Here is a 27075-nt window from a genome sequence, read left to right as displayed (position 1 = left end):
CTTTTCTTAGCAGGATGATATTTGTCCTAGGCGGGATGCTCAATGTTCTGGTGAGTCTCACGAATATGATTCCCGTTAAAACCGTTGCCTTGGTTCCACCGCCGACTCCAAATTTATTTTGGGATTTTGACTTTTGAGGTGGGGTCAAAGCTTCTGCCTCAGGCCCTTTCTCTTTTTGATTTTTTTTAGGTTTCTTCTGTGGTCCACTACTCCTTGTGGAGTGATGTAAATTTTGTATTTTATTAATGAAAAAGAAGGTTTGACTCTTGCATTAGCAAAAAAAAAAAAGAGGGTTCAACAAATGGCCTTTTGGAGGTATTTATCAATCTATGGTGAAATTAGGGGTATTCTTTAATATCCCATGAACACATGTGCTAAGTCACACATTCTTTGAGGAAGAATCATTTGAAAGTCACTAAAGGTCTCTTTTGAAAGGGCCATGGAATTTGATTTTACCATGCATGACCATCTCATGGTGTTGGATTCCATGATCACAATAGAAGGGCTTGCTTGGTCTCTTGGAAAACTACTTACAACTTCTTCAAGGCCACTTCCTTCACTATAAAATATTGATATTGTTGAGTTGTCTCCTGATCAACCTCTCCTCTTACCAATATCCAACTTAGTGAATTTCTCCTCCAATTGCAAGAGTCATCGTCTTCTTCTGTCTAATTCTACCCTAGTGGTGGTTAAGGAGTCCTTGGGTTTGGCAAGTTCATTTCCCATCCCATCATATTTCCACTCTAATACCAACTTTCATATTGGGTCTATCTATTGAAGTCTCTAAAGTCTTATAGCTTATCCTTCTTCAAGGTATTTGATGAACCTTCTCTGATACCTTGTGATCCATAAATGATAGGCTTATGGCCTATCCTTTTCATCAAAATGGATTCGTTGCAAAAATAGATTTTGTTCTCTACGCTTGAATGAGAAAATATAGATAGCCATGATAAAATGGTCAAAGCAAATGATGTTTAGATATACACCATAGAACACTCCTATGTGTGTTTGCAAGTTTATTTTATGCACTCAAATTTAGAACTCAATTCATGTTCAACACTTCCTAATCACAAATCTAGGATATATGGTTGTGGTAGAGTGATTACATAAGAAAATAGATAATATATTTTTTCCCACTCCCATACATAATTATAATAGGATGCAAGAACTTCATTTTAGCTATTGTTATCACCACAACTAAGGAAACCCACCAATAGTGTTCTAATTTAGAATTGACAACCCATTCTACAAATAAAATTAGCAATTCACCTGACTTAGAATATATCACTAAGCCAAGCAAGAATTGAATGAAGAGTTGGTTATAGGTGGGTCTTATATTCCTTACACAGTGAATCAACTAAAGAAAATTATTTCCATTGGCTTGGAATAAGCACTATGGCTACAAATCAATGGTTCACAGTGCTTCAATCGCCCAAAGAACTGAGAAAGGGAGATGTGGTTGTAATAAGTAATCCAGAGAATTAATCATAATAAGGTTGTAATTACACCATCATTGATTAACAGATGAAACAGTGGTTAATAAGCAAGTGAGGGGTTGTAGATAGCATGACATATTGATATTTCTCTTAGACTGTCACTTGCAAGAGGTTAAATTCTCACACATCTACTAGTGATCACAATACTCTAATGACTTGTAACATTGAATAGAGTAGGAGCTATAATGTTATAGATGTGATTTTTAAACAAGCAAACAAACCAATTAACATATTGATCTTGTAACATGTACATGACACATGCATAAGCATATTTATTATGCCTAGAAAACATATCTCAAGGTAGAAATAGAATAGTGCATTCAAGATTAATTGATATGGGTAATTTAAACAGTACACAGGTAGTAATGTAAACCCAACAATGCAACTAGATGGTTTAATAAAAACAACAAATATAACAACCATGGAATAAAGTGTTGAGTTACATGCCATAACAATAGAGATTTATTCTAAGATGCCCCTAGAAACCCAACTAACAAGAAAACCAAGTTATAAGGGATTTTCATTGAGAGGAATTGATAAGGAAAAAATTGTAAGTTGTGCATAAATAATGTTATACAATGTTACTCAACAAATTTATCGGCAGATTGAATTCAATAACAATCTTTCCTTATACATGGTTGGGCAAAATGTCTTCCTTTTCTCTATTACAATGAATTGGTACCTCTTAAAACTCTCATCACTAAAACTACCATTCTTCAGTTTCTTTTGATCTCACCTCTCTTCTCTTCTCTTCCATTGAATACAATTCTTTGGAAAAGAGTCCAAGTGGACAAACTTACGTTGCAATGAAGAGACTATGCATATATTTGATATGCCCTACCTTCAGGTGCAAAAGAAACAAAATTAAATAAAACTCATTGCAGGTCTTTTCAATTCAACCATGAGCCATGTCTCTTCGCTGAGTAAAGTTGTGAAGAGTCAATGGAAAAACGTCATCTATTTCAAAGAAGAAATCTGATGGTACATATAAAAGTGCAACGACTACTATTGGTTGGCGAATGCCATCTTAGAACATGGTAGAATGGAACAGTAAAGTCAATGTTGTGGGCTTTTGTGGATCGTGGTGTCACAAAGGGTGATGAGGAGATGATATGTTAGCAAAAAGCTTAGCACCACATGCGAGTTGGAAAGAGAATTTTTGTCAAGAAAGAAGTCGTTGATAAAATGAAGTGTTGCCCAAATATAAACAGAATATGCAAGCGGTTCTCCATCAGTGAATATCCAATAAGTGAGGATGAAAATAGTTTCTTCAGGTTTGATGATGGTAAAATCTATGTCAACAATATTACCATGAGGGTGAAAGTAGGTTTTTCAGGTTTGATGACAGTAAAGATTATCTTATAAACTTTGCCGCCTATGACGCTAGGGGAAATCTAGAATGAAACCGATCTATACATTATGTCAAACTAGGAAATCTAGAATGAAACCGATCTATGCATCATGTCAAACTAAACACAGTAAGGTAGAGTGACGCCTATGATGCTAAGGGAAATCTAGACAAAAACCGATCTATCATCATGTCAAACCAAACGCAGTAAGCTGGAGTGACGTAGAGAACGAATTCACCATATGGAAAGAGAGAGTGCAACCTTTATTATGAGGAGCAAAGAAGATATGAAATCCGACAATTGGCATTGTAAAACAAACGCATTGATTTTTGAGGCATTTTTGTTTTGATATGAACTATTTATCTCATACAATATTAAGAGTAAAAATTGAAAATATCTCTTTATCAAAAGAAGCACAAAAAAATTAAAGCAATTACCGAGAGAAAAAAGACAGATATCATGTTAACCTAAGTGAGTTCCAATGATTTAAGCTGAAGTAACATTTATAAAATTTCATGTTATGTTAAGCAAATTCCAATGTTTTTACTCGAAATAACATTTTACACGGTATTGTGGTGAGTTGATAATACAACCATGGTATGTGTTTAGAGCCATTGTCATAAATCTGCCTATTTCAAAAGCTTAGAGTTAATGTTTATTAAGATTTAATCTAAAACTATTTTCTAGAATCCAAGTCAAAGGAAGAGCTACCTACACTTGCCGTATATACAGTGGAAGAGATCAACTTCATCAATGAAATGGACAACATGGTTATGCCAACATTAAGAGAAGTGCCTCTCCAACTTTTGTTTTTTAGGTTGCAAAATAAGCATTTATTCTTGGAAATATGCCAAAGATGGATACAAAGAGATAACTCAAGTTCTCAGAAACTTCATAATAGTCTATGAAACCACTTTATAATCGGTTAGGTAAATAATTAAGTAAATTATTATATATTGAGCAAGTTAAATAATGTAAGGAAACTTCATAATAGTCCACGAAACCACAAAGTTTCAAAATGTAACTAATTTCTACAAGTTCAAACAATGACTGAGCATGTGTTGATGAGATGAATAAGCAACAAACCTCTTGTTTAAGCCTCATGTACACTTGTATGTCAAATCTCTCACTTTTCAATTTTTCCAAATAAAAAATACAACATCTATAGTAGTAGATTAAATGGAAATTATATTTCTTAAGTGCACATTGCACTAATAAATTCTATTATTACATATTAGCACATATTTCATTCTATTATTACATGTAAGTGTATATTCCATTTTAATATTCCATTGAAAATAGTTTTAAAACCTATGTTTTCTCTTTTCTTCTGCGGTATTTTTTTTTTTTGTGATTAGCAGAATTTCCAACTGTGGTGGTATCGTACTCACGTTACACGGGGTCGAATCCCACCAGCTACCACTATAACCTATAGGAGGAACCACCCAGCCCACAAGAATGGCCCTTGTTTAAGACGAGACTCGAACTCGTGACCTGCACTGTGGCACAGACGACTTAGCAGATCGTCCGTTGGCCACAAAACCAAACCTCTGTGGGCCTCTTCTGGTGTATATTTCTTTTTAGCATTTCATTGAAAAATAGTTTTGAAACTTACCTTTGCTCTCTTTTTTTCTTTTTTAACTCATTTCACACCTTGAGAAGGTTCCACAACGACTAATATTAATTTAAAAATGGGATGGTCTGGTTTATTGCTAAGTTGCATGGTACGGACAAACAAACACATGTATCCAAAATGGGAACACGTTGGAAACATGAGCCCCACAAAATTAGGAAATAGGGATACATGAAACATATAAATCAAAATTAGGAAATAATGTATTAAGTTTTTAATTTTTAACATTATAATTTACAATATATATACAAATTCAAGAATAAATGAGAAAATTCCTAAGGCTTGAGAACATTTAAACGAGAAAGATAAAATAAATTGGACAAGTGATACCTCATACATCATACATAAGGCAAGCAATAAAATCTCAAAAAGGCCTTTATTATTTATGAGGCCATATATCCAAAATTAGCCCCCATATATGAGCCTTAAGGCTATAGTGTTGTATGTATGTAACATAAACCACGAACAGTGAAAATAGAAGCTAGTAAATCCTAAAGGATAATAGTCATCATCCTCATCATGGAAAACATAAGAAGATGCATGTTTAGTAGTAGAATGTGGATTTGGACAAGCATTTCTAATTCTAGTTCAAATTCATCAATATTCAATGCAACAAAAAAGATGTCCAATTCAAGACATTCAAGATCCAAATCTTATACAAGGCCCACTACTATATTTTGAAGCCCTAAAAGGTGCAAGGCGAAAGTTGGAATGTACATAAACAATATCCTCATCCTTCTTCTAGATCAAATATTGCACTTCACTAAATGAATAAAACCATAGCTACTCCAATTTATCTCTATTGATTAAGAAATTGTCACTTGTGAAATAATACGAATGTCAATACTTTATATATGTAAATCACTTGTTCCATGATTAATCCATCATCTAACTGGACTAACGGTGCTTCTTTTATCCAAAGCTAATGTGATAGCCCTTTTTTCTACCCCTCTTGTAAATGTCACTATGAATTGTAATTCATGTAAATATTGGGAAAATGTAAATAATGAATGGGTCTGAGGAGTGGACATGGATTCAAAGATCTAAGGACGAGTATTTTTTGGTGTTGAGTGTAAATCCAAACCGTTTCATTTATTTCCACCACCTATCTCCCCGAAGAATTAAAGGTAGCATTTTTGCAAGCATTGAAGAAAAGCATGGGTTGACTTTAGAAAAGGACAAAAGAATCCCATGAAGTCCCTCACCTGCAGGACATGTTGTGGAAGTGAACACGAAGGGGCGGTGGGAGAAGGTAGTGGTGGTGGTATGTAGATGAAGAGGATCAAACACATATACACAGGAAGAAAAATTATGCAAGAGCATACGAGGAGAGTGAATACTCTTGGACGCATGAGGATAATTGCAAGAACAGTTGCAGAAGAAAAGGTTGAAATCCCAGTGAATGTGCAGGCTTGGAAGCATGCTAAGGAGTGTGATGTAAAGATGAATTTGTGGTATTGAGAAGGTGGAGTTGTGTTGTTCTCTGGATTATGCATAGAAGGCGGTGGCACCATGTACTTTGGTACTTCTTGTGGTGTTTTATAGGTGGAGATCTTGAAGGTGGATTATGGATTCCCATGAAATGATTCTTAATGGATTGTAGGTGGAGACATTGTTGGCTTTGTATTCTTGTAGAATGAATCAGGTGGAGACACCATGGGCTCTATATTCCTTTAGTGATTGCTGGGTGGAGCACTGTGTGCTCTGGATTGCTTGAAGTGTTTGATTGGGTGGATACATTGTGTGCTCTAAATTATTGGGTGTCAGGTGGAGGCATTATGTGCTTTGGATCCCCATGTGATTTGGTTAACTAAACTATTGTGAATATCCCTTGAGCACATAAATCCTCATGCTCTAATTTAATCTAACTCAGGGGTGGTTAGTTGCAAGAAAGATTGCAGTGTAGTTCTCCTATGGTTGGGTGAAGATTTGAAGTCCCTCCCTCAGTTTTCAATAATTCAAGCTATACAGATAAGTGTATTTACTTGTACTTATGTGTATTGTGAAAAATGGATGATATTTATGTGTTATAATAATGAATGTGTCCATACTATTTATGGCAGATTTTTTATTCCAGTTTATCTTCAATGATATGTTATTTATATGATTCCATGGCAATGAGAGGCTAGATTATTTTGTGTGCATGTGCTAGTATGACTCTACCATAGGGTTATTTACGTGGTCTCGTATTAATACTAGATATGTTTGATTAATTGTTATAATTTATGGGTCTCATTATATGGCATGGCTATGTATGCTTGACTGATTAAGATTTTTGAACGTCATTATGCTGCAATATATGATTTATCATAAGCCGTGATAGTAATGTGAAATACCCTCCTTCAGGTGGGAAATTATATTGTTGGCATGTTCAAGCTGCAGAGCAATGTAGCCATGATTTGGCTTGTTATTGAGTGGTTAGTGGTCACGTTGATATTTGTAATAACGTATTATGGTCAAGATAAATGCCTGGAATGATAGTGTTGGAATGAGGGCTTCATTCATGTGGATATCAATGTTTTCAATGCAATATGCTTCAAGGAAATATCAGGTGAAGACCCTAAAATCCTCAAATTCCTAAGTCTAAGTGTTGCACAGTGTCAATCGGTTATGCTTTTCAGGCTTGGCAAATGGATCTTGAAGTCCAGAAATCTAGGTCATTTGCAGTTGTGCACTTTTATGAGTGCAATGTATTTGAACTAACCTAGATGACTTGCAAGGAGGCAAGGGAAAATATTAAAATCGAGATGGAGCACATTTTGGGAGATTGAAGGCTTGGAGCCATATATGGCCATAGGCTAGATTTCGTGGGAAGTTTGGAGTGAGATCGACTGATAGAAGTTTCGTTCAAAGTCAAATGTTGTCACGAGAGGCTAAAATATCTTGGATTACGAGACATCCAAGGATGAGGGCAAGGCATGGATGCATGAAGCCCTAGATGAGGGACAAGTCTATATATGTGTTGTGGAGTAGCGGAGATTCAGGTATGTCCTAGGATTCAAGGGTTTGGGAGGTTTGACAAGAATAAACTATGTGCACACCCAAATATCCCTTATATCCATATTTAAAGGGATTTGTTGATTTGTGTAAATGGGACATACCTAGTGGGACCCATGAGTAAAAGTTGATGTGGCAAGCACCGCAAATGTGTCGATTAAGCTGCATAGGTGACATGGAGGTGTTGCAGTTAATGTGGAAAGACTACGTGGCTCTCATTGTCTGTCACATGGGAACCTCTTGCTAATGTGGTAAGAGTTGAATGGTCAATATTTGAAGGGTCATAACTTTCAATTCGGGCATCAGATTTAGGAATTGTTTATATCACTGGAAAGCTCATGAAGATTTGGATATGACAGTGTTATCCAAAATTAATTCCACCAACTTTAGAAAGGAAGAAAATTTTGTAATCTCATTTCCATAATGAGACCATGGAGGTTGGATTAGTTGAAATTAATGCCTCCCATCTGACTGGGAAATCCAAGGGGGTGGGAGGGAGCATTACAACTAATATATATGAGTACTCATCCAAGCTAACAAAAAAACTGTTGAATTATTTTTTCACCTCCCTATGCAGATGAGCTAGAAATATTCTCATAAAGGATTTTTTCACTCCATTTTACACTTACCAATCCTTATATATTCCCTTCCTCTTTTCATTGCTTTAATCAATAAGGCCTTAATTATTGTTATTTATATCTCGGGAAGGTACTTTTGTATAGGCCTAAGTGTCTAGGCATGCAGAAGACACCCAAGATATCCTTAGAACACTTACTCTAGTGTGAGAAGTTACATTTGTAACTTAGCTTAAGTTACATTTACAAAAAGCACATAATTATTATGTTGGCTTATTGAACTAACTTAGGAAAATTAAAGTAAATAACTTTACTTAATACATTTTAATCTAAACCCTTGATCTCAAGTGAGGAAAGATCTAATATTGGACATCCATCACTTTTGGATATTAGAATTAGGGATTTAACTCAATGTAAAGTTATAAAAGCAAGGCTAGGGAGAGGAAAGGACACCATACAATAGCACGAGAATGAGAGAGGCATCTTAGGTGAGTGTGTTTTGATCCAAAGGAGAAGAAAGGAGATCTAGATCAGCCAAGGAGGGTTTGATCAATTGAATCAAATATAGTGTTGTATGCATTTTTCCAATTGGGCTATTTCCCAAGAAGCAAGCCCAAGTAAATTTTTAATATTTTTTAATGAAAAACTATGGTTCGGCGCAAGGACGTCGTAAGCAGTGGTTGTGTGAGGGGGTTTTGAGTGCAACAACAATAGTGGGTTCATAACAGAGTATCAAAGGAATAACCTACGTGGACAAGACGACAAACCAATGAAAGGTTAGTAGGTAGAGCAAGGGCCCGCTACATGGTAATAACATGAGGATTAAGTCGTTAATGCATAAGAGGGATTGCGTCAACACAAGGTGTTATGGGCCAGTTGTGAGACATCTAAAAAGACATGACTGAGAGTAGAGTGCAGCTACCACAAAGTTGTTATTACAATTATATGTAGGAAATCAATGGAGTGGTGTTAAGAAAACAATTGGGAGCAATATAGACAATCTAATAGAAGATACCGAGAAGTGGGAGTCTCAGACAGTCATTAGATCAATATGCAAGCCATCCCACATGCATAGCAGGATGAGGCTGTTGTTGCAAGGAGGTGTGATGTGAACAATGGTTGGGGCCTACAAGAATTATGGCTAACAAACACTGAGGTAGTGCACATAATAGAGCTAGTAATGGCTAGCAAATATAGTATAGCTAATAAAGACTCTAGTGTCATGGCTATATACTTGCAACAAATATAAAATTTAAGAGAAAAAATCCTTCAAAAATTCTTTGGTAAGATTTGGCAAAATTATTGCAGTGGGCCTTTGATACAAAGATATGTTGGATGAAGCATCAAACTTCCTACCTTCGAAGCCTATGTTTGCCCTAATTCTGAAGGAAAATTATCTCTGGGATATTTTTTATATCAATATTCCTAAACCCTAAAATCCTCAAGAGAAGGCCATCCTAGAAAAGAAGGAGATAACAGTGCAGAGGGTAATCTTGGTTGCCATGAAGGATCATTTGATCCCTCACTTAACTGAGAAGAAGAGATATAAGGAGATGTTTGAAGCCTTAATAGGATTATAACTTAGCAAGACAATAAACGGGAAGATGACATTGAAAGATATGCTTTGTACTATGTAGATGACCAAATCTAAATTAGTGATGAGTTAGATGATGAGGATCACACAACTTCCTGATCATCTTGCAGTAGTGGGAGAAAATGTAGAAGACTCATAACTAGTAAATGTGGTGTTGAATAGGTTCTTAGAGGTAAGGGATTTTATCATCATAGGAGTTTGTGCTCGAGATAAAGTAACCACAATTTATAGGCTAAGATTATTATATCCAAGAGGAAAATAGGTGACAGTTAAAGGGGAAAATCAGCAAGCAGGAAGATGACAAGAACCAGGCTCTCATAGCAAAGGGAAAGGGAATGAGTTTGAGAAAAAGTGAGGAGTAAGCCTCATTTCCAAAGAAGAAGTACTTGAATAAGGTCAAGTGTTTTTCTTGTCATAATATGGGGCACTATGCTTCATAGTGTTTGGAGAGAAAGAAACAAGAAAGGGTGTGTATCCAATTGTAACTGCGTCAACACAAACTTGGGAGGAGTTTGCCAGGAAGTTTGAAATATAATTCGTACTTTTTTCTACCTTACTATAGCCATATTACTAGTGGGTGTGTGGCTTATAGATAGTGAATCCATAAAGCATATGAAAAGAGCATGAGAAATTTGATAACTTAAACAAGTGGGACTAGAAATTGCATGTGGAGATTGATGATGATGCCAAACATGCAGTAAAAGGGGTCGGAACAATGATATTCAAACTTGATTCAAGAGGCATGATAGAATTGAAGGATGTTTTGTGTGTTCTAGAACTTAGGTGGAGTTTTCTCTCAGTCGCCATGATGGAGAAGGAGTTATGTGTTGCTTTCCATGATATGAAGCTACTAGAAAGACCCAAGAGATCTACATTTGATGAGGGAAATGTCATAAGAGTTAAATAGAGCAACATGTATATGCTAAATGGGCAACCTATTTGAGCAAAGGCACGAAGCAGAGAAGTGAAAGAGAATAAGGAATGGATAGCTTTGAAGGTTGAGTAGTAGTCAACATATTTTTATAAATCTATCAGGAAGGTACCTTGGTACGAGATGACCTTACAATATGTTCAGAAGCAAGAGGCTTCTAGGAACCAGGCCAAGGACAAAAACATTTCAAGGATGTTTCCAAAACATATGGCAAGGAAGGCTTCCAATTATGAGAGAGAAACCAAGGCATGGATGCAATTCTAGGATCAAAGTCAATTCCACGTGGTAGAAGTACCTCCCTTACTGAGAGGGAGTGTTGATGTTTTTATCTCGAGAAAGTACTTTTTCACAAGCCTAAGTCTTTAGGTGTGTAGAAGTCACCCAATATCTCCTTAGAACACTTTCTCTAGTGTAAGCAACATGCATTTGTAACTTAGCCTAATTGAGACTTATGAAAAGCACATAATTATTAAGTTGGCTTATTGAGATAAAGTAAACATAGGAAAAGTAAAGTAAAATGGTTTAGCAAATATATTTTAAGCTCATCCCTTGATCTCAAGTGAGGCAATATGTAATCTCATCCATCAATCACTTTAGATATTAGGGTTAGGGATTTAGCTCCATGTAAAGTTATAAAATCAAGTCTAGGGAGAAAGAGAAGACACCCTATAACAACACAATATTGAGAGAAGCATCCCGATGAGTGTGTTAGTTTCATGGAAAGGGAAACAAGGAGATCTAGATCAGCCAAGTAGGGTGTGATAAGTTCGATCACATTCGATGTTGTATGTATTTCCTGAGTTGGGCCATTTTCCCAAGAAGGGAACCCAAGTAAGTTCTAAAGAATTTTAAATGAATAATTATAATTGAGCATAATTTGTTGTGTCATTTTTGTGATTGATATTGGTAAATTTTCCTTCCATTGAATTTATTTTGTTAATACCCTATCTATGTTTTTTATTCAGTAGACATAATTCTACTTGAAATTAATTGTTAGATTGCTAGGGTAAGAAAAATTAACATTCATCATAAAATATTAGGTTTAGGGAATGTGCTAAAGTGTGCAATGGAGTGTTAAAGTAGTTTTATCTCTCAACCATGAGTTTTTCACTAAATCCACAAAATGAGAAACAAATAGTATAATTTGAGAAAATTCTTATGCAATAATTTATGTAGTTTTCTCAATCATGGTATCCATACCATCATAACCCGCTCCCAAGAATAGCTTGTATGTTTTGACACTTCAAAGAAGCTCAAATGGAGGGTATGTGAACTTGAGCAAGAATTTTATCTTTCTCCACCAATCCTCATCAAGACACAATCTATGCACCATAGCTCCCCACTTATTTCTTGTCTCTATTTGGCCCCAATTTGATTCACCCCCATAGAAATTAATGGTTTCTTTACCTCAACAAGGCGATCCAACATGATAAAATTTTGAGACATATCTTGCCTCAACAACTTTCAACAAGTCTAACTTGGAGTACTCACAAAATATTACTTGAGATTAGTGGTGGTTGGTGATGAATTTAATTGGCTCTCTTGCTTGTCCTGTGAGTTACTTAATCCATGGAAATTTATTGTCAATATCTTCTAAGATCAAATTTAGATTATGGACAATGCAAGGAGTCAAGAAAATGTGATCATATTTGCTCCCAATAATCAATCTTGCATCTTTTCAAACTAGTGCATTATATTTGACAACTTGCACCACCTTATCAGGTCCTATTTGTTCAATAACTTTGATTAAAATATTAGCAATTAATGGAGTGTTCTTTACCTCCCCTGAATAGTTTTCAACTTTAAAAAGCACTACTCCTTTTAGTGAAGGAGCAATGATATGAATTAATGGCCTACACCTAATATCTATCAATCCATTTGAGATAATGCCAACCCTAGATATACTCCATGAAGAAAAAATAGGTATCAAAAACATCCTCAACAAGCTCTTTCTCCTTTTTGAGTAGTTCAATTCAAACATTTTTATTGGTAGGCCCTTTGAACCCTTGAGGAGTTTTGTTAATCGCCCTCACTAGGTCTTGCCAATAAGGAGACCGAACTACATTGAAATGGATACCACAAGAATAGATGGCCCTTTCCTCTTTTGATTGAACTTTTTCTATCCCTTAAGCATCAACTATTTTAGAAATTATACTCTCTTGAATTCATGGAGTCATAGCATTTTTTGATATTGGTTGTTCATGTTGTTTCTGAGTTTCTCTCCTCTTCCTTGCCTCAAGTACAATCCTTGGTTCAATGTTTGGAATCTAAGGAGTGGCAGTAGGAAGTTGATCATGTCTATTTTTATGCCCATTAGTCTCTTCTTCCTCAATATCATACTTCCTCTTTTCTTGTGGGTCAGTTATCTTTGGGAAAACATCCACACCCTCTCCCTTTTCCTGCAAAAAGTGTGCCTTCACTCTTGGGTAAGAGGCCTTGTAAGGTTTCTAACACAGGTTGCATATCCATTCCCATGCACCACCACATACTATTTTGGAACCTTTGTTACATGCCTCCAAAGAGGATATAAGTCGATCCTTATGTTGCTCTTGAACATTATAGTAGAAGCACCTTGACCAGAAGTCATTATTGTCATAAAAAGATACATAAACAAATATGTAATAAATAAAATGAAAAAGAAATAACAAAATTAATATTTCTTTAAGGTTTAATACCCTTAAAAATACATTTTTAAAAAACATTAAATAACTTAAAAATTGTTAGTTTCTTACCACAAGAAGTTTTATGTAACTAAAGCTTCCCATGAAAAACCACAAAAGAGAACTTAATGATGGTTGTAATTATCCAAAAACACCAAAAAATTACTAAAAACTATGGATTTAGCTTGTGAAAACATTAGGAAACATAAACAAAAATGGTTGTAGCTATTAAAAAAAATACCATAAAATAACAAGAAGGATGGTTGTGACTATCCAAACCACCACAAAACAACAAAAACTATGGAATAACTATTCCAAAACACTGCAATAAAATTGTCCAAAACACCACAAAACAACAAGAAGATAACTATTGCAACCTAATGATCAAAATCCTCTCTTGTTGAATCGTCCTTGCTCAAATCCCCTTGTTATAATCACCCTTGCTCAATTTCTTAGGTTGGGTTCTCAATTTTCCTTTACTCAAGCCTTTGAGGACAAATGAAAGAAACCTCGTTTAAAAGAAATTTTAAATTTATAGAGGCTTCAGGAAATTTCGAAAAAGAATAACTTTATTTTTAAACCATTAAAAACCAATTTTTGTGAGTCATGGGCAAATTTGCATGCCACATTTGCACATTGTATGACTTGAAATGGGTTGTATGAGCACAAAAATGCACAGTCGAGTGATTGTACGCATTGGAGGGTGAATCGCAACCTAGGTTTATTAGTCCCTGCCATCTGGCATCCGGCAGGGACTATAGTAATCGTTCCGGACGGAGATAGCATTAGTTCTTAGGTGTTATTCGGTTGTTATCCTAAAGTTTGGAAATGCTGTGTGCGGGGATATGCCGACCTAAGCTAAGTTTCATTCGCACCTCAGGCTTCGCGATCTTATTTGGCCTCTTCCCGAGGCGGAAGAGGCTCGAGCATAGCTTAAAAGCAATAAGCCCGGTGCATTTTCGCTAACCGTCACCGGTCTGGTTTTAATGTTAACATTACTTCGATTCCTATTATCTGTCGGGGTATGCGAAGGTTTCGTAAGGTTTCGTGTTCCCTGTTACAAGGTTGTGCATTGGCAGCTGGTGCATGCGATGGTTCAACAGCTGTCGGGGTAAGGCGGTGGAACTGCTCGATCTCAATATGATGCTGGTAGCTCTGGATCCGTATAACCTGAACCTGGTCCTGTCGCTGCGGTGGAGATTGAATGAAAACCAATGCTCTCTTTGCTATCACCTCGCCCGGAGACGGATCCTTTAGTTCGAAAGCCTATTGATTCGGAATCAGTTGTATTTGAACCAGTGGTTGGGCTAGCTCTGGTAGTAGCTTTCTGTCTAGCTCACGAGAGTTGCTTTCAGGTATGGCGGCCTCTATGAACTACCCCTTTACTTTAGTTACTTTTTCACCTGCTAGAAGAACTAGATCTGGTAGCGGAGCCCTGTATCTTCACCTTCTTTCAGACATGATTTCATATTAGTGGAGCTGCTTGCTGCTTTTGAAATAGATCTTGCTAGGAATAAAGGGCATATGAAAAACTTACCGCTTCTGCACAGTGGAGCATGAGCAGCAACAACAACATCAATCTGTCCGACCCCCTCTGCCTCTGCAAATTTTGTCCGACCTCTGCCTCTGCAAATTTTGTCCGACCTCTACCTCTGCAAATTAACCTGTCCGACCTGCTCTGCCTCTGCAAATTTTGTCTGACCTCTGCCTCTGCAAATTTTGATGCATAGAGAGCTAATTAGAATGAGTTATCTGCAATGGATAGGGAGAAACAACGCAAAAGGGAAGGAATGGGTGATTCAAGTGATTTTGTTTATGCAACAGTTGTTTCTTATGATTCAATCGCAAATTTTCAGCAAATTCCAACAATTTCCATAAATTTACAAATTTTTTTGCAAATTTTCATTCATTTTTTACTCTATAGGTTAGCTAGATTTGATTGCTTCCAATGAAAACAAAAACTAAAAAATAGACATGAAGGTAACTGCTGGTTTTTGTTTTAAGAAAACAGCGTCAGCCAGAAATAAATGGGTATAGTACTATGATAGGAAATTTACCTCTGTTAATGAAGCTTTCACATCACTCTCGTTTGTACTAACAGGACCAAGATAGCTCCTTATGTGCTTAAGCTTGCTCTAGCTTCCCTTTCTTGGCATTTACAATAATTGAATATTCAGTTGGCTTAGATTAATCCAAGGGTGTTTTCGCTGAAATAGCCTGAATCTCAAGCCCAAATTTCAGAAAATCAAGAGCCAAGCTTTGGCTTCTTTAATTAAATTTGTCCATATCAGAAATGTTTAATCAAAACTATGATAACTTACCTAAAATACATTAATAACACTCGGATCTCTAGTCAATTGCATCTATAGTTGTAGCAGACATTAAAGTAAGGTCCGAGGCAATTTTTCAACTTAATCCGAATCGGTTTTTTCATGTTCCTAAATTAATACGATGAATTCACAGTTGCAGAGCCGTCTCAATTTGTTAAATTTGTAAATCTCAATTATGTTCTGAACAATAAATACCTCTGTTGACAAATAAAAAGACGCAGTTGACGTCCGCTTGTTGAAATCCCCATCGTTCTCTGATGAAGCACTCTCGTGAAGAATAGAACCAGGTTTACACCCACCCCAAAGCCTGAAGCAGGAAGCTCGGACGCGGGCCTCCAAGGAAACCGCATGCAAATTGACATGCGACATGTTCTCAGGGAAGGGTGGAACGCGTGGCTTGCATGCAATGTAATCGTGTTGGCATTGAGCTGGTAATGCATTGCGTGCTCAGTTCTTGGTCCACGTGGGCACAATACTTTTTCTTTTTAAACAATGGACATAAAAGACCTTATACCATGCTCATGCGATATTTCGAGATTAAACCGTAAGATGCACCCCATATTTTATTGTGCCGTCTGGAATGAATTTTAATTTAGATGGAAGCTTTATAATGTGATCTGTCCATCCAGCCAGGACAAGATCTTCATTTAACATCGTAGAACTATATGGTTGACTTTTTCTTCCATCTGGTTTGATCTATTGTTTCAGTTAAGAGGAGTCATGGAAAGGACAGGTTCAAAATCACAATCAATCCCTTTCTCAAATCCTGCTGCAGTTGCACGAGCCCTTCCCGCATGCCACAAATGACCTACGAAGAAGAAAAATCCTAGAACGAAATGGGAGGTGGATAACCAACTTCGGGGAGAGACATAATTCACCGCATTGATTTCGGTAGCTACACCACCCACAGAATTTAAAGAACCTAAAGGAGCATGAGTCATATATTCTGTTGAACGTCGTTCCTGCCAAGGCTGTATGTAAGGATTTGAAAGACTAGCATAAAGTAAAGAATGAGGATGTTTAGTACATTCAAAACATATTTGATAGGGTTGTTAACGTTAAAAAAATTGTATATTTCGCCTAAGGTACATACGTCTTGAAGAAACTCTTCATTTAACTTGGATGTTAAAAAAATTTAGTAGGCTGAGGCACTGTACATAACACCGAAAACATGTATCATTGCAAACGTTATTAAATTCAATGTATCTTCTTATCACGTGTTACGCAATAAGAAGTATATAGCCGCTATCATCAGCACTTTTTAAACTCTTCCCATAATGCTAAAGTAACTGGTAGGACCAGCAGATGCCTTACGTGGATAAATCGGCGCCATTTTTGTTTATACATTTTCGGAATTGGCACTAGAGCATGGAGACTTACTGTTTCATTCTTCATGCCTTTTTATGGTTTGTTATGAAAGAATTTACTTGGAAGTGTTGTATTTCTATTATAACTTTACAACGGGATTTTGAGGTCGTATTTAGTCTTTTGCTAACTCAAGTGGGGGACAAAACCTGCAACTCCACTATTTCTACAACAAAACCACTGAGTGTCCAACTTCATACTACCTCGGTGATTCCTTTGAGAGGATGATTCCTGGTATGCAATTTGCTGCTATATTGCCACTTCTAAACATAAATCATCATGCATGTATAACAGTTTGCTTGAGTTGATTATATTTATGTCAAGTTTTCTTTCGTCGAAATAGAAATAATATAAGAAATATTTATAGCGCTTCTTTCTGGTTCGCAGTGTTTTTCTAGAGTCACCGCTGGCATAAATAAAGTTGCAGACCTGCAATTGCACTTCTGGAGAGAAAAACTTGCGAGAATTCAAGTACCCCGACACTTTCACAGCAAGCTTGTCTACGCTCACAGAGGACGAGGCCAACAGATGGAAATCTGCAATTCCATGCCACCCAATTCTGTAAATCCACGAATTTACTGTTTCGCCCACCTGTAGATTTGGATGCTGGTATCCTTAGTTGGACCAGATCCGGACCAGTGAATTTTTGTATGAGACGAGTGATAAGCTTTCCTCACTGAAGAAACTAAGGGAAAGGCGACAAATAACATTGCCAGAGCTTTACAGTCCATGGGCGGTCAATGTGTCGATCAATAAGCTCTACGACTATGACTGTTTCTGTATTACTGTAAGGCTATGACTGTTGCTTATGTAAGGGCGCTATGTCACTTGCTTTCTGTATGTCAGTTATCACTGGCTATGACTGGCTATGTCTGGCAGCTATGTCTGGTGCTTATGTATGGCTGCACTGGCTCTGTAAGGCTATGACTGGCTATGTCTGGCTGTATGGCTATGTCAGTTACTTATGTGCATCTTGTCAAAAGGTGAATTGCATATAACAAGCATTTTCCACTACGAAATAGGCTATATTCTCAGAAGCTAAATGGGCTAGACAGAACTATGTGCAGGGACTAGCTGCTTCGCAGCCTTCCTTGTTGGAATTGAAATTCTCAAATTCATGAACTTTTTTCATTCACCCTGTTGGGGTTTCATTGGCAACTATAATCCTAAAGGTATCTCAACATAGTTTTATTGGAATTGAAGTTCCTAAATTGATGAACTTTTTTCATTCACCCTATCGGGGTTTCATTCGCAACTATAATCCTAAAGGTATTATCCACCGTTTCTCTATCCATCCTAGAGAGAGTTGTTTTCTTGACCTATGCTTCAATGTATTCATGGGTATTCTTTTCTTAAATATGTACTCTGTTAATTTTATTCAGTGGTCCCTCTTCATCATCCAATATTTGTCAATGAAATGGTTATCATCCTTTATATCATGTTTTTATTTTAGAATCATGTACTCTACATATGTGCTATTGGTTAACAAATCAATATAGGATGATGTATATTTTTATTTTAGAATCATGTACTCTACCCATGTGTTATTCCTTAACAAATCAATATAGGAGGTTGTATTTGCATAATCTAATTTGTGTATATATTTAAAAGTTTTCTTCCTTAACAAATCAATATAGGAGGTTGTATTTGCATAATCTAATTTGTGTATATATTTAAAAGTTTTCTTGAAATATAGTTTTATCTACTAATTATTTGCTAATATAAATCTCTACATATACTAAGATATATAAAAACAATGATTTTTATTAGATTTTTCTATTTTATTAAAATATTTACTTAAAGTATTTTTAACAATTAAAAATTAGTTCTCTTTTAATAATGGTATTAGTGAATTTAGAAGGTGGAACCAAAAAGCATTTTAGTGAATTTAGAAGGTGTAACTAAAAAAGCATTTCAAAGGTGTAGATCAAGAGTTAAAATGGATCAACACTAGTTCAATTCCCCTTTAAATAGGTTATATTTCCCATGAATTTCATGAATCAATATCATGGTTTAACCAGTGTAAATTGACCAAGTCAATTTTACTTTAACTACACAATAAAAATTAATAAAAATAATAATATAGAATTTTTGTTCAAAATTAATAAAAATAATAATATAGAATTTTTGTTTAGCATAAAGTTGTTTTTTTTTAATTGAGAGATTCTATTAAATTACAACATCTCTACTCTACTAAATTGGAAAACACCTCTACATAATAAATTTCTATAATTTTCTATGCAAAAAAATAAAATAAAATAAAATATTTAATTTCATTTATTAATATAATTATGCTTAACCAATAAATATAAACAAATATTTTCGAACTTACGAAAGGTTTACTAAAAATATTTATTAAATTATCATATTATAATAAAATTGTGTTGCATAATAAACAGATATTTTACACTGAACATCTTTTCTAACTTATGTAATATTTACTAAAAATATTTATTAAAAAATAATATTTTTTTCTCATATATATATATATAAAACAAAACGATATATCATATTAATAAATAAAATCGACATATATAACTTTAATATAGCTTTTCTTTTTTCTTTAATTTTAATATAACTTTTCGTTTTCCTTGGTTTTAATATAACTTTTTTTTTAAGAATCTATGATATGATTTTTACCCAACCTTTATTGACTTGAAGATGTAAAACTAAGCAGGTAGTATTGAGGATCTGGACTCCACATACATACTTGTAGAGAGAGGAATTTCGATAGATTTCTGAAAAATCGACTCCGAGACGGGTCTCTGCACTGACAGAGGTTACTTCCAACATCCATGTAGCAGGGTTGATTCCTGGTGTGATTTTAGGAACACCTTCAATTGCCTCCAGGTAGTCGATGAGCATTTGGGAATGGCGACCAAGGGGTCCAACGTAGATCATCTGTCCCCCTCGTTTCATCAACACTAGCTACGTTTCAACCAGAGGACCAAATATTACTACCTAATTTGAACAGAATGTATACAGAATAATTTGCGAATATATCTGGAATGTACCTCATCGAAGGCGTCGAATATATCAATGCTGGGTTGATGAATGGTGCAAACCACAGTTCGTCCAGTATCGACGGTGTTTCGAATCGTTCTCATAACAGTAGCAGCAGCCCTCGCATCCAGTCCAGATGTTGGTTCGTCCATGAAAATTATTGAAGGATTGGATACCAGTTCTACTGCTGTTCTCAATCTCTTTCTTTGTTCTATGGACAGGCCATTTACTCCAGGGAAACCGACCAGAGCTCTACTTAGGTCATTCAACTCTACAAGATCCATTACTTCTTTCACAAACATCTGATCATCAGGGAGAATCGGTTGTTAACGATCAATAATATGATAATACTAACTCTAGAGTAGTAATAATTAGTTGACCAGAAAGTATACACAGTGAAATGAAATATTACCTGTCTTGTTTCAGAGTTCACCTCCTCTCCCAGACGAAGCCAAGATGAGTATACGAGGGATTCGTAAACTGTAATAAATGGTGAATGAATATCAGTTTGTTCGCAGTAACCAGAAATTCTTGCAAAGGTTTGTTGTTTCTTAGGATAGCCAGAGATGGTTATTGATCCTTCCACGTATCCTCCAGTTTTCCTCCCTACAAGAACATCCATCAGTGTGGTTTTTCCGGCGCCACTTTCACCTACTAAAGCTGTAAGTACTCCAGGTCTGAATGATCCGCTCGCTCCACGCAGTAGCTGAAGTCTTTGTTCTGCGAATCCTTCCTTTTTCATTTCCTACAATGTTCATAGTTAACCATAACATGACTATTCTAAAGTTTGTAATAATGTAAAAAGTCAGGAAAGTGTGTAATAATGTAAAAAGTTCATTTACTACATTGTTTATAAAAAAATTCTAAAATCTACAATTATATTAAACTAATTTTTTTTACATAACATCATCGAAAATAAAATTTCCCTTTAGTACATTGATAAATTCATAATAAATCCAAACAAATATAATTATTATGTTGTTACATCCGCTGTTTAATTTCAAATATAGAGCATGGTAACTCGAGAGGACATACCGCAGGCATATCTACATAGTAGTTGACGTCCTGGAATGTTAATGACAGAGGTTGAAATGGCAAAATCATTCCTTTTGTTTTCACCATCGGCTCTGCACAAATTGCTTCTTAGTACTAGCGATGGCCAAGGTAATCATGCAAACTTTACAGTAACTTATAATAGATCTATCTATTCACTCTATTATGGAATCTAAAAAATTTGAAGGAAATTGTTGGGAATTCATGTAAGATGTTACGAGAGGTTTCACTTTCATGTTGAGGTGGAGAAAACGAATTTGATCCTTTTAATGGAAGGCTCTGCATTTCCCGTTCTTGATTTTCTTCTAACACATCGTCAGCAATGATTGCCTGCGGTTTTCCAAGGGCTGAGAAATATACCCAAACTATAGCATCAGTTGATCGACTCGAAAAACACATGAAAATTATACGAAAAACAAAGAATTTTACTATGAGAGATCCAAGTTGGTCATTACGGTCCAAATAGTGCAACGCGAGCGTGAAGAGGATATTAAGGATAATAACAAAACCCACGACTGCTGCAAGGCTAATCCAATACCAGTAGCTCTCCGTGAAAAACCCACGGGATTTCAACAATTTGACTCCAATTTCGTAATTTGGCTGCAAAATCAGAACAAAATAACACAAAATAAAACTTTTTAACACATGAAATGATTTATTTTTATAAACGTATCATCCAGCATAAAATATCACACAGTAGAGACCTTTTGCCACCTTGTTGCCAGGAACTCGTTCACTGCAACAGCGTTTTGAGCGTACGAGAGGGGAGATAACCAGTAACCCCATATCCACCAACCTTTAATATCGTCTGTTTGGCAGGAATCCAAAAAATTAGGACTTTATTTTATTATTCTAGTTTTGATGAGTCCAATTTGTAAAACAGGGTCCAAACTGTAGGCCATGCTGCCCAAGCTAAGGCCTTACAGTGGACTCTATTTTTTCTTTTATTCTTTTTTGGGAAAAACTTTTGTTTGCAAAAACAAAAGTTGTTACATCTTTTTATGTTCATCAGCAACCAATCACTACCAACAGAGATCACAGCGTGGAAGTCAAAATGTCTGGAACAGTGTCTACTATATTTACGAAGTTAGAATTTGAATGGGTTATGATATTAATAAAAAAAATTGATTCATATATTATTTTGAATTAAAATTTAGTGTGATATGAATTTGAATTTGAATGGGTTATTTTTTAACAGTTGGGAAAATTTATTGTCAAATATGTAGTGAGGGTAATCACTTTTCGCTGTTAATTTTAAATGCAGGTTGGGCCATATTCTTATTCACAGAAAATCACACTGTTTGGAATAACCAACCGGTAATTCTTAGAAAGCAAACTTTCACTCTTTGGATTTTGGGCTATTACCTAGTTTCCTTCAATTTAAAAAAAAAAACTTTTAACCAAAAGAAATAATTTTAAAATATAATCCAAACCAATTTTAAATTAATTCATATATTATCATGAATTAAAATAAAATAAAATATAAAAACGAAATAAGAAAAAAGACCAAAGATTGAAAAGTTTTCAATTTGGTAAAACGTTTTACTTCACCGAAAATTTATTTCGTCCTTGTTATCCTCTCAAAAATACTTCCACAAATCAAATAAAATGAGACATTGTTCTCTATTTTATTAACAGCTAAAGCAACAAAGGACATGGTGAATTGTTGCGATAATGATTTTAGTGGCAGAAGCAAGAAGAAAGACAGATATCCCCCGTACTACACCCATAAAGACATGGTTGAATTTTTGAACATACCGTCATATTTTAAATATTTCAGTATTTCACTTTAATATGATATGGAAATATTCGAGATGGGTAAATTTTGATATCATTATGAATGTATTAATATATTATATAAATTAGTATTTTTTTCATTATGGAAGAATAGTTATTGAGTAGAGAGATTTATTGAGTCTAGAGTTTTATTTTACAACTTAGTATGATATGTAATTCTGTCTTTCTGCTATCAAAATTGACATTTTACTTTTATCCACAAAACATTTAAATAATATCAATTCATAAAAAATAAAAAATTAAATCCCTCTCAATTCATATTAAATAATATTTAAAATATATCTATATTAGTGATACTAATTATAATAACAAAATAAAAACAGAAAATTATACTCCTATTGTCACGCCCCTACACCTGCGGTGATCTTCCAACCGCTTGTAGCGAGGTGCGACACCAACGAACGCTTTCTTTTAACAATACTAATGTTTATGGTCTACGCCTCATCCAACATACTTATCTTATGTCTTACAACCAAATGAAAGCATTATCCTTTATACTTAAATATAAATCATTATCAATCATTAACCATGTATAATAAACCGAGAACATCAATAATACACAAGTACAAAGGGAGGGGCAACTCCCAGAAAGTCTGCCCAATGATATATTATAACAGCGCTTCTTCAATAATACAAATGCAAGTGATGCTTGACAGACTTCAAGCCAACACTTAGAATATTTTTACTCCAAGGCATAGAACAGCGTTTTACACTCATGTGCACTTCTTGCACGAGGAGAAAGACTCACCCGAGTCACTTATCCTATTCACCCAAGTCCTGCACACGGTATCGTACATAATCGACCTTCATAACATCAACCCGGATCAAAACTGCGTTGTAGTCCAAAGGAGGAGCTACGCATCACCCATGTGTGCTTCCTTTCACTTCTGCGCAAGTCTTTTCCCTTTCTCGCTGATTAGAGTGCGAAGTTATTGTGTTCAAATGGAGCGCAGCCTCCTTATACTTATACGCTTGCCTCCAAGCGTATTTGCTTGAGGCCGACCCACTAAATTATACTATGGAAGCTCCTTCACGTTTATTTACATGTCGGCTTGGTTTAAACGTTATTATCCACGGTTCTCCACATATATATGTGCCATCGCATGTCCATATTACGCGTGCCCAAGTGCGAGTTTGGATACTTAGCCATTTCGGCGTTTTTACCCATCGTCGCATTTTATGTCGCATATCGTCGTAAATAAGTGTCGCATGTTCGTTCGGCGCGCGCCCGCCGTGTGCCCGCGCGCCCGCCCGCGTGCCCTCGTGCATGCTTTGCCCGGCGCCCGTCGCATGATCACCCGGAGGCATAACATTCTCCTCCACCTGAAGTCGTTGTCGTCCTCGACAACATATCATCATCTATGATGTTGACTCCTCCACATAAGGCAAACATCACTGCAACATATGTAGAACCACTGTCATCTGCAACATGTTGTCCATGTGTATGTCCCCTCCAAAGTGAAGAGATCATCTCATCAACTCTCGGTGTGCCCCATCCAGGTCCATGAAGTCCTCTCCATCATCTGCAATGTGCCAACCTCAAGTCTCTATAGAAACAAGTATGCACTTGTTTCACCTATCCATGTGCTGTCCATGATCCCTGATCAAACCAGCTCTCATGTGTAGAAGATAGTTGAGTCTCGGCTCAACCCATACTCAAATGTATCACCAAAGCATCATCATCATCGTTGTAACTCTATCACCTCAAAGTGCCTCATAACGAACCCCTACATCAAGTCACCTCAGCTCCTCAATGCACCAAGTCTTCTAAGCCCACCATGAAGTCTCTAAAAGTCATAACAATCTCATGTCCTCTATGAGCTCCATAAGTCATTCCTAATTAACACCTTAGCATGCAATATGCCTTAGTTCTCCATGTAGGAATGCTTCCTGGCTGCTCACAAGTCCATACAAGTTCATGGCTTTGTTGTACCAAGGTGCACAACTCCACCATCAGTCCATAAGTAGTAGTCTCCATGCCACATGTCTTCATGTCCCCAACCTGATGTCCATGACTGGCTGCCCATGTAGTCTACCCAAACAGACTCATCATAGCAATCGATCATCACACCCAAGTCTCCAACTTTCGGTTTAGTGAACTCGGTCACCCAACCATCCCATCATCGATCATACCTGCTCCATATGCTTGAGGGCTCACTGCCATGAGCAGCTAACAATGAGCCCATCTTCTTACTCATCTAAGAAGATGTAGAGGGAGTAGAGCCTGAAGGCTCTTCCTCACTAATCAACTCAATCCATCTGTCAGGATTCTCAACCTCCATCCTTTGTAGATAAGCAACCTGGTCTTCCTTCTGGACATCCGGCCTCACATATATCTCATCATCATCATCATCATCTTCCACCAACTCTAGTCTTCTTGTCAAGTCCAAGATGCTATCTGAGAGTGATCTAATGACCAATGACTGCTCTGCAAGCTTTGTCTCAATAGTAGAGAACCGCTTGTTCACCTTCTCCTTTTCTTCCATTTGCATTGCTCCCACTTTACAATCAGGTCTTGTTGCACCAATGGTAGGCACACCAATGGGTACATCTTCCCTGCCATCATAAATGTAGAGCTTCTTCAAATGTGGCACGATCAAAGCATCGAATTGCTTCATAAACTCCATCCCCAATACAGCTTCATAGTCATCAATCCGCACTATGGTGAAGTCCACTTTCCCGGTCCATTCACCAAGTGTAGTATCCACCTTCTCAGCTATACCAAGAATGTCCATAGGAGGAGAATTCACTGTCTTCATTTGTGCCTTCACCGGTACAAACTTCAGCCCAATTCTTCTTGCAGTGTCTTCACTCATGAAGTTGTGAGAGGCTCCACTATCCACCATAGTGAGTACATTAGTGCCTCCAACCTTCATTCGAACATATTCCAACTTGTTCCTTTCCGGGTCTCTCTTGGAGACTGCTTCCGTAGTAGCAGAGGCACCAAGTATCTGCATCATTCCTACAGAGGCATCATTACTTTCATCATCAGATTGTGCAACTGCAGCCACCTTTGGTTTGGAAGGACAATTCTTCACCGTGTGTGGCCCTTCACATAACCAACACTTCAAAGGTTTCCTCATCTTCGGGCCATCATTTGGTTTAGAAGCACCCTCGTCCTTCTTCTCCTTTGGCTTTTCGGTTTTCTTCTTCTTGTCATCAGAAGTCTCTTCAAAGTGGTCCACCAACTTGTCAACTGCAGCAAAAGCTTCTTCAAGTGTCCTAATCTTCTGCCTCCTCACCTCATTGCGTGCCCAAGGTTTCAGCCCCATGATGAAGTTGAACACCTTGTCTTTCTCTGCCATGTCATGAAGTTCTAGAGCTGCACTTGAATACTCTTGTTGGTATGCTTGTAGGCTCCCTGTTTGCTTTATGTACTTGAGTTTGGTCCTTGCTTCCCATGTATCATCTTGAGGACTGAAGTGGGTCTGCAAGGCCTTCTTCAAGTCACTCCATGAAGTAATGTCATCAGCACTGCCATTGGCAATCTGGTCCACCCTCCTTCGCCACCACATCTTAGCATCCTTTGTCAAGAACTGAGTAGCTACCTTGACTTGTGTTTCACCATCAATCAGGTTCAACCACTCCGGGTACTGCTCCATGTCCCATAAGAAGTTGCTAAGAGTTGCTGCCTTCCTTGTTCCATCATAAGATTTTGGCTCCTTGATCTTCATATGAGGCATTCCAAATGAGTTATGTCCCATGGCCCTTTTTACAATTGTAAGCTCATTCTTTGTATCCTCAAGAGTCCTTTCCAAGTTCTCAATCTTGGCAAGACCTTGATCCCTTGATTCCTCGACTTCTTTGATCCTTTGTTCAAATTGTGCACACCTGAATTCAGTGTACTCATTTTGTGTCTTGAGCTCATCATTCTGCATTCGGAGTTCATCAAGTTCTTCTCTCAAAGAACCCTCCATCTTTTCTATCTTTTCCAACATCTTTTCAATGAACCCATTAGTAGAGTCCTTGTCATGACTAGATTCAGCTTGGAACTCAGCTGCCATCTCGACCGGCTTCTTCTTCTTCTGTGATCTAGTCTCGACCATTCAACAAGTCCACCGAGTATCCTGCAATTTGAACCAACCCTTGTTTCACTTCGTGTGAAACGGCTTCCTTCACCTGCAAGTACCCTTGTCACTGCCACGAGCAACCTTTGCTCTGATACCAACTGTCACGCCCCTACACCTGCGGTGATCTTCCAACCGCTTGTAGCGAGGTGCGGCACCACCGAACGCTTTCTTTTAACAATACTAACGTTTATGGTCTACGCCTCATCCAACATACTTATCTTA

At 36.7% G+C, this 27075-nt stretch overlaps 1 protein-coding gene across 1 annotated transcript in view; it reads right to left on the bottom strand.

Moving 5' to 3' along the window:
- LOC149229060 (ABC transporter G family member 39-like) overlaps positions 1-27075 on the bottom strand; it is a 68502-nt gene that overhangs the window by 16313 nt on the left and 25114 nt on the right. The window contains exons 13-19 of the mRNA XM_089380949.1: positions 21682-21794; positions 21442-21586; positions 21205-21333; positions 20969-21060; positions 20346-20678; positions 19945-20235; positions 19641-19858 (exon numbers count right to left, since the gene is read on the bottom strand). Coding sequence (XP_089237075.1) covers positions 19641-19858; positions 19945-20235; positions 20346-20678; positions 20969-21060; positions 21205-21333; positions 21442-21586; positions 21682-21794 — 1321 coding nt within the window. The remainder of the gene's footprint in view (positions 1-19640; positions 19859-19944; positions 20236-20345; positions 20679-20968; positions 21061-21204; positions 21334-21441; positions 21587-21681; positions 21795-27075) is intronic.

Source organism: Pinus tabuliformis, chromosome J (assembly GCF_031772625.1).
Source record: "Pinus tabuliformis cultivar Carrire ecotype Pingquan chromosome J, CPIR1, whole genome shotgun sequence".
NCBI classification, from domain to species: Eukaryota; Viridiplantae; Streptophyta; class Pinopsida; order Pinales; family Pinaceae; genus Pinus; species Pinus tabuliformis.
This window is presented reverse-complemented; position numbering and strand designations above follow the sequence as displayed.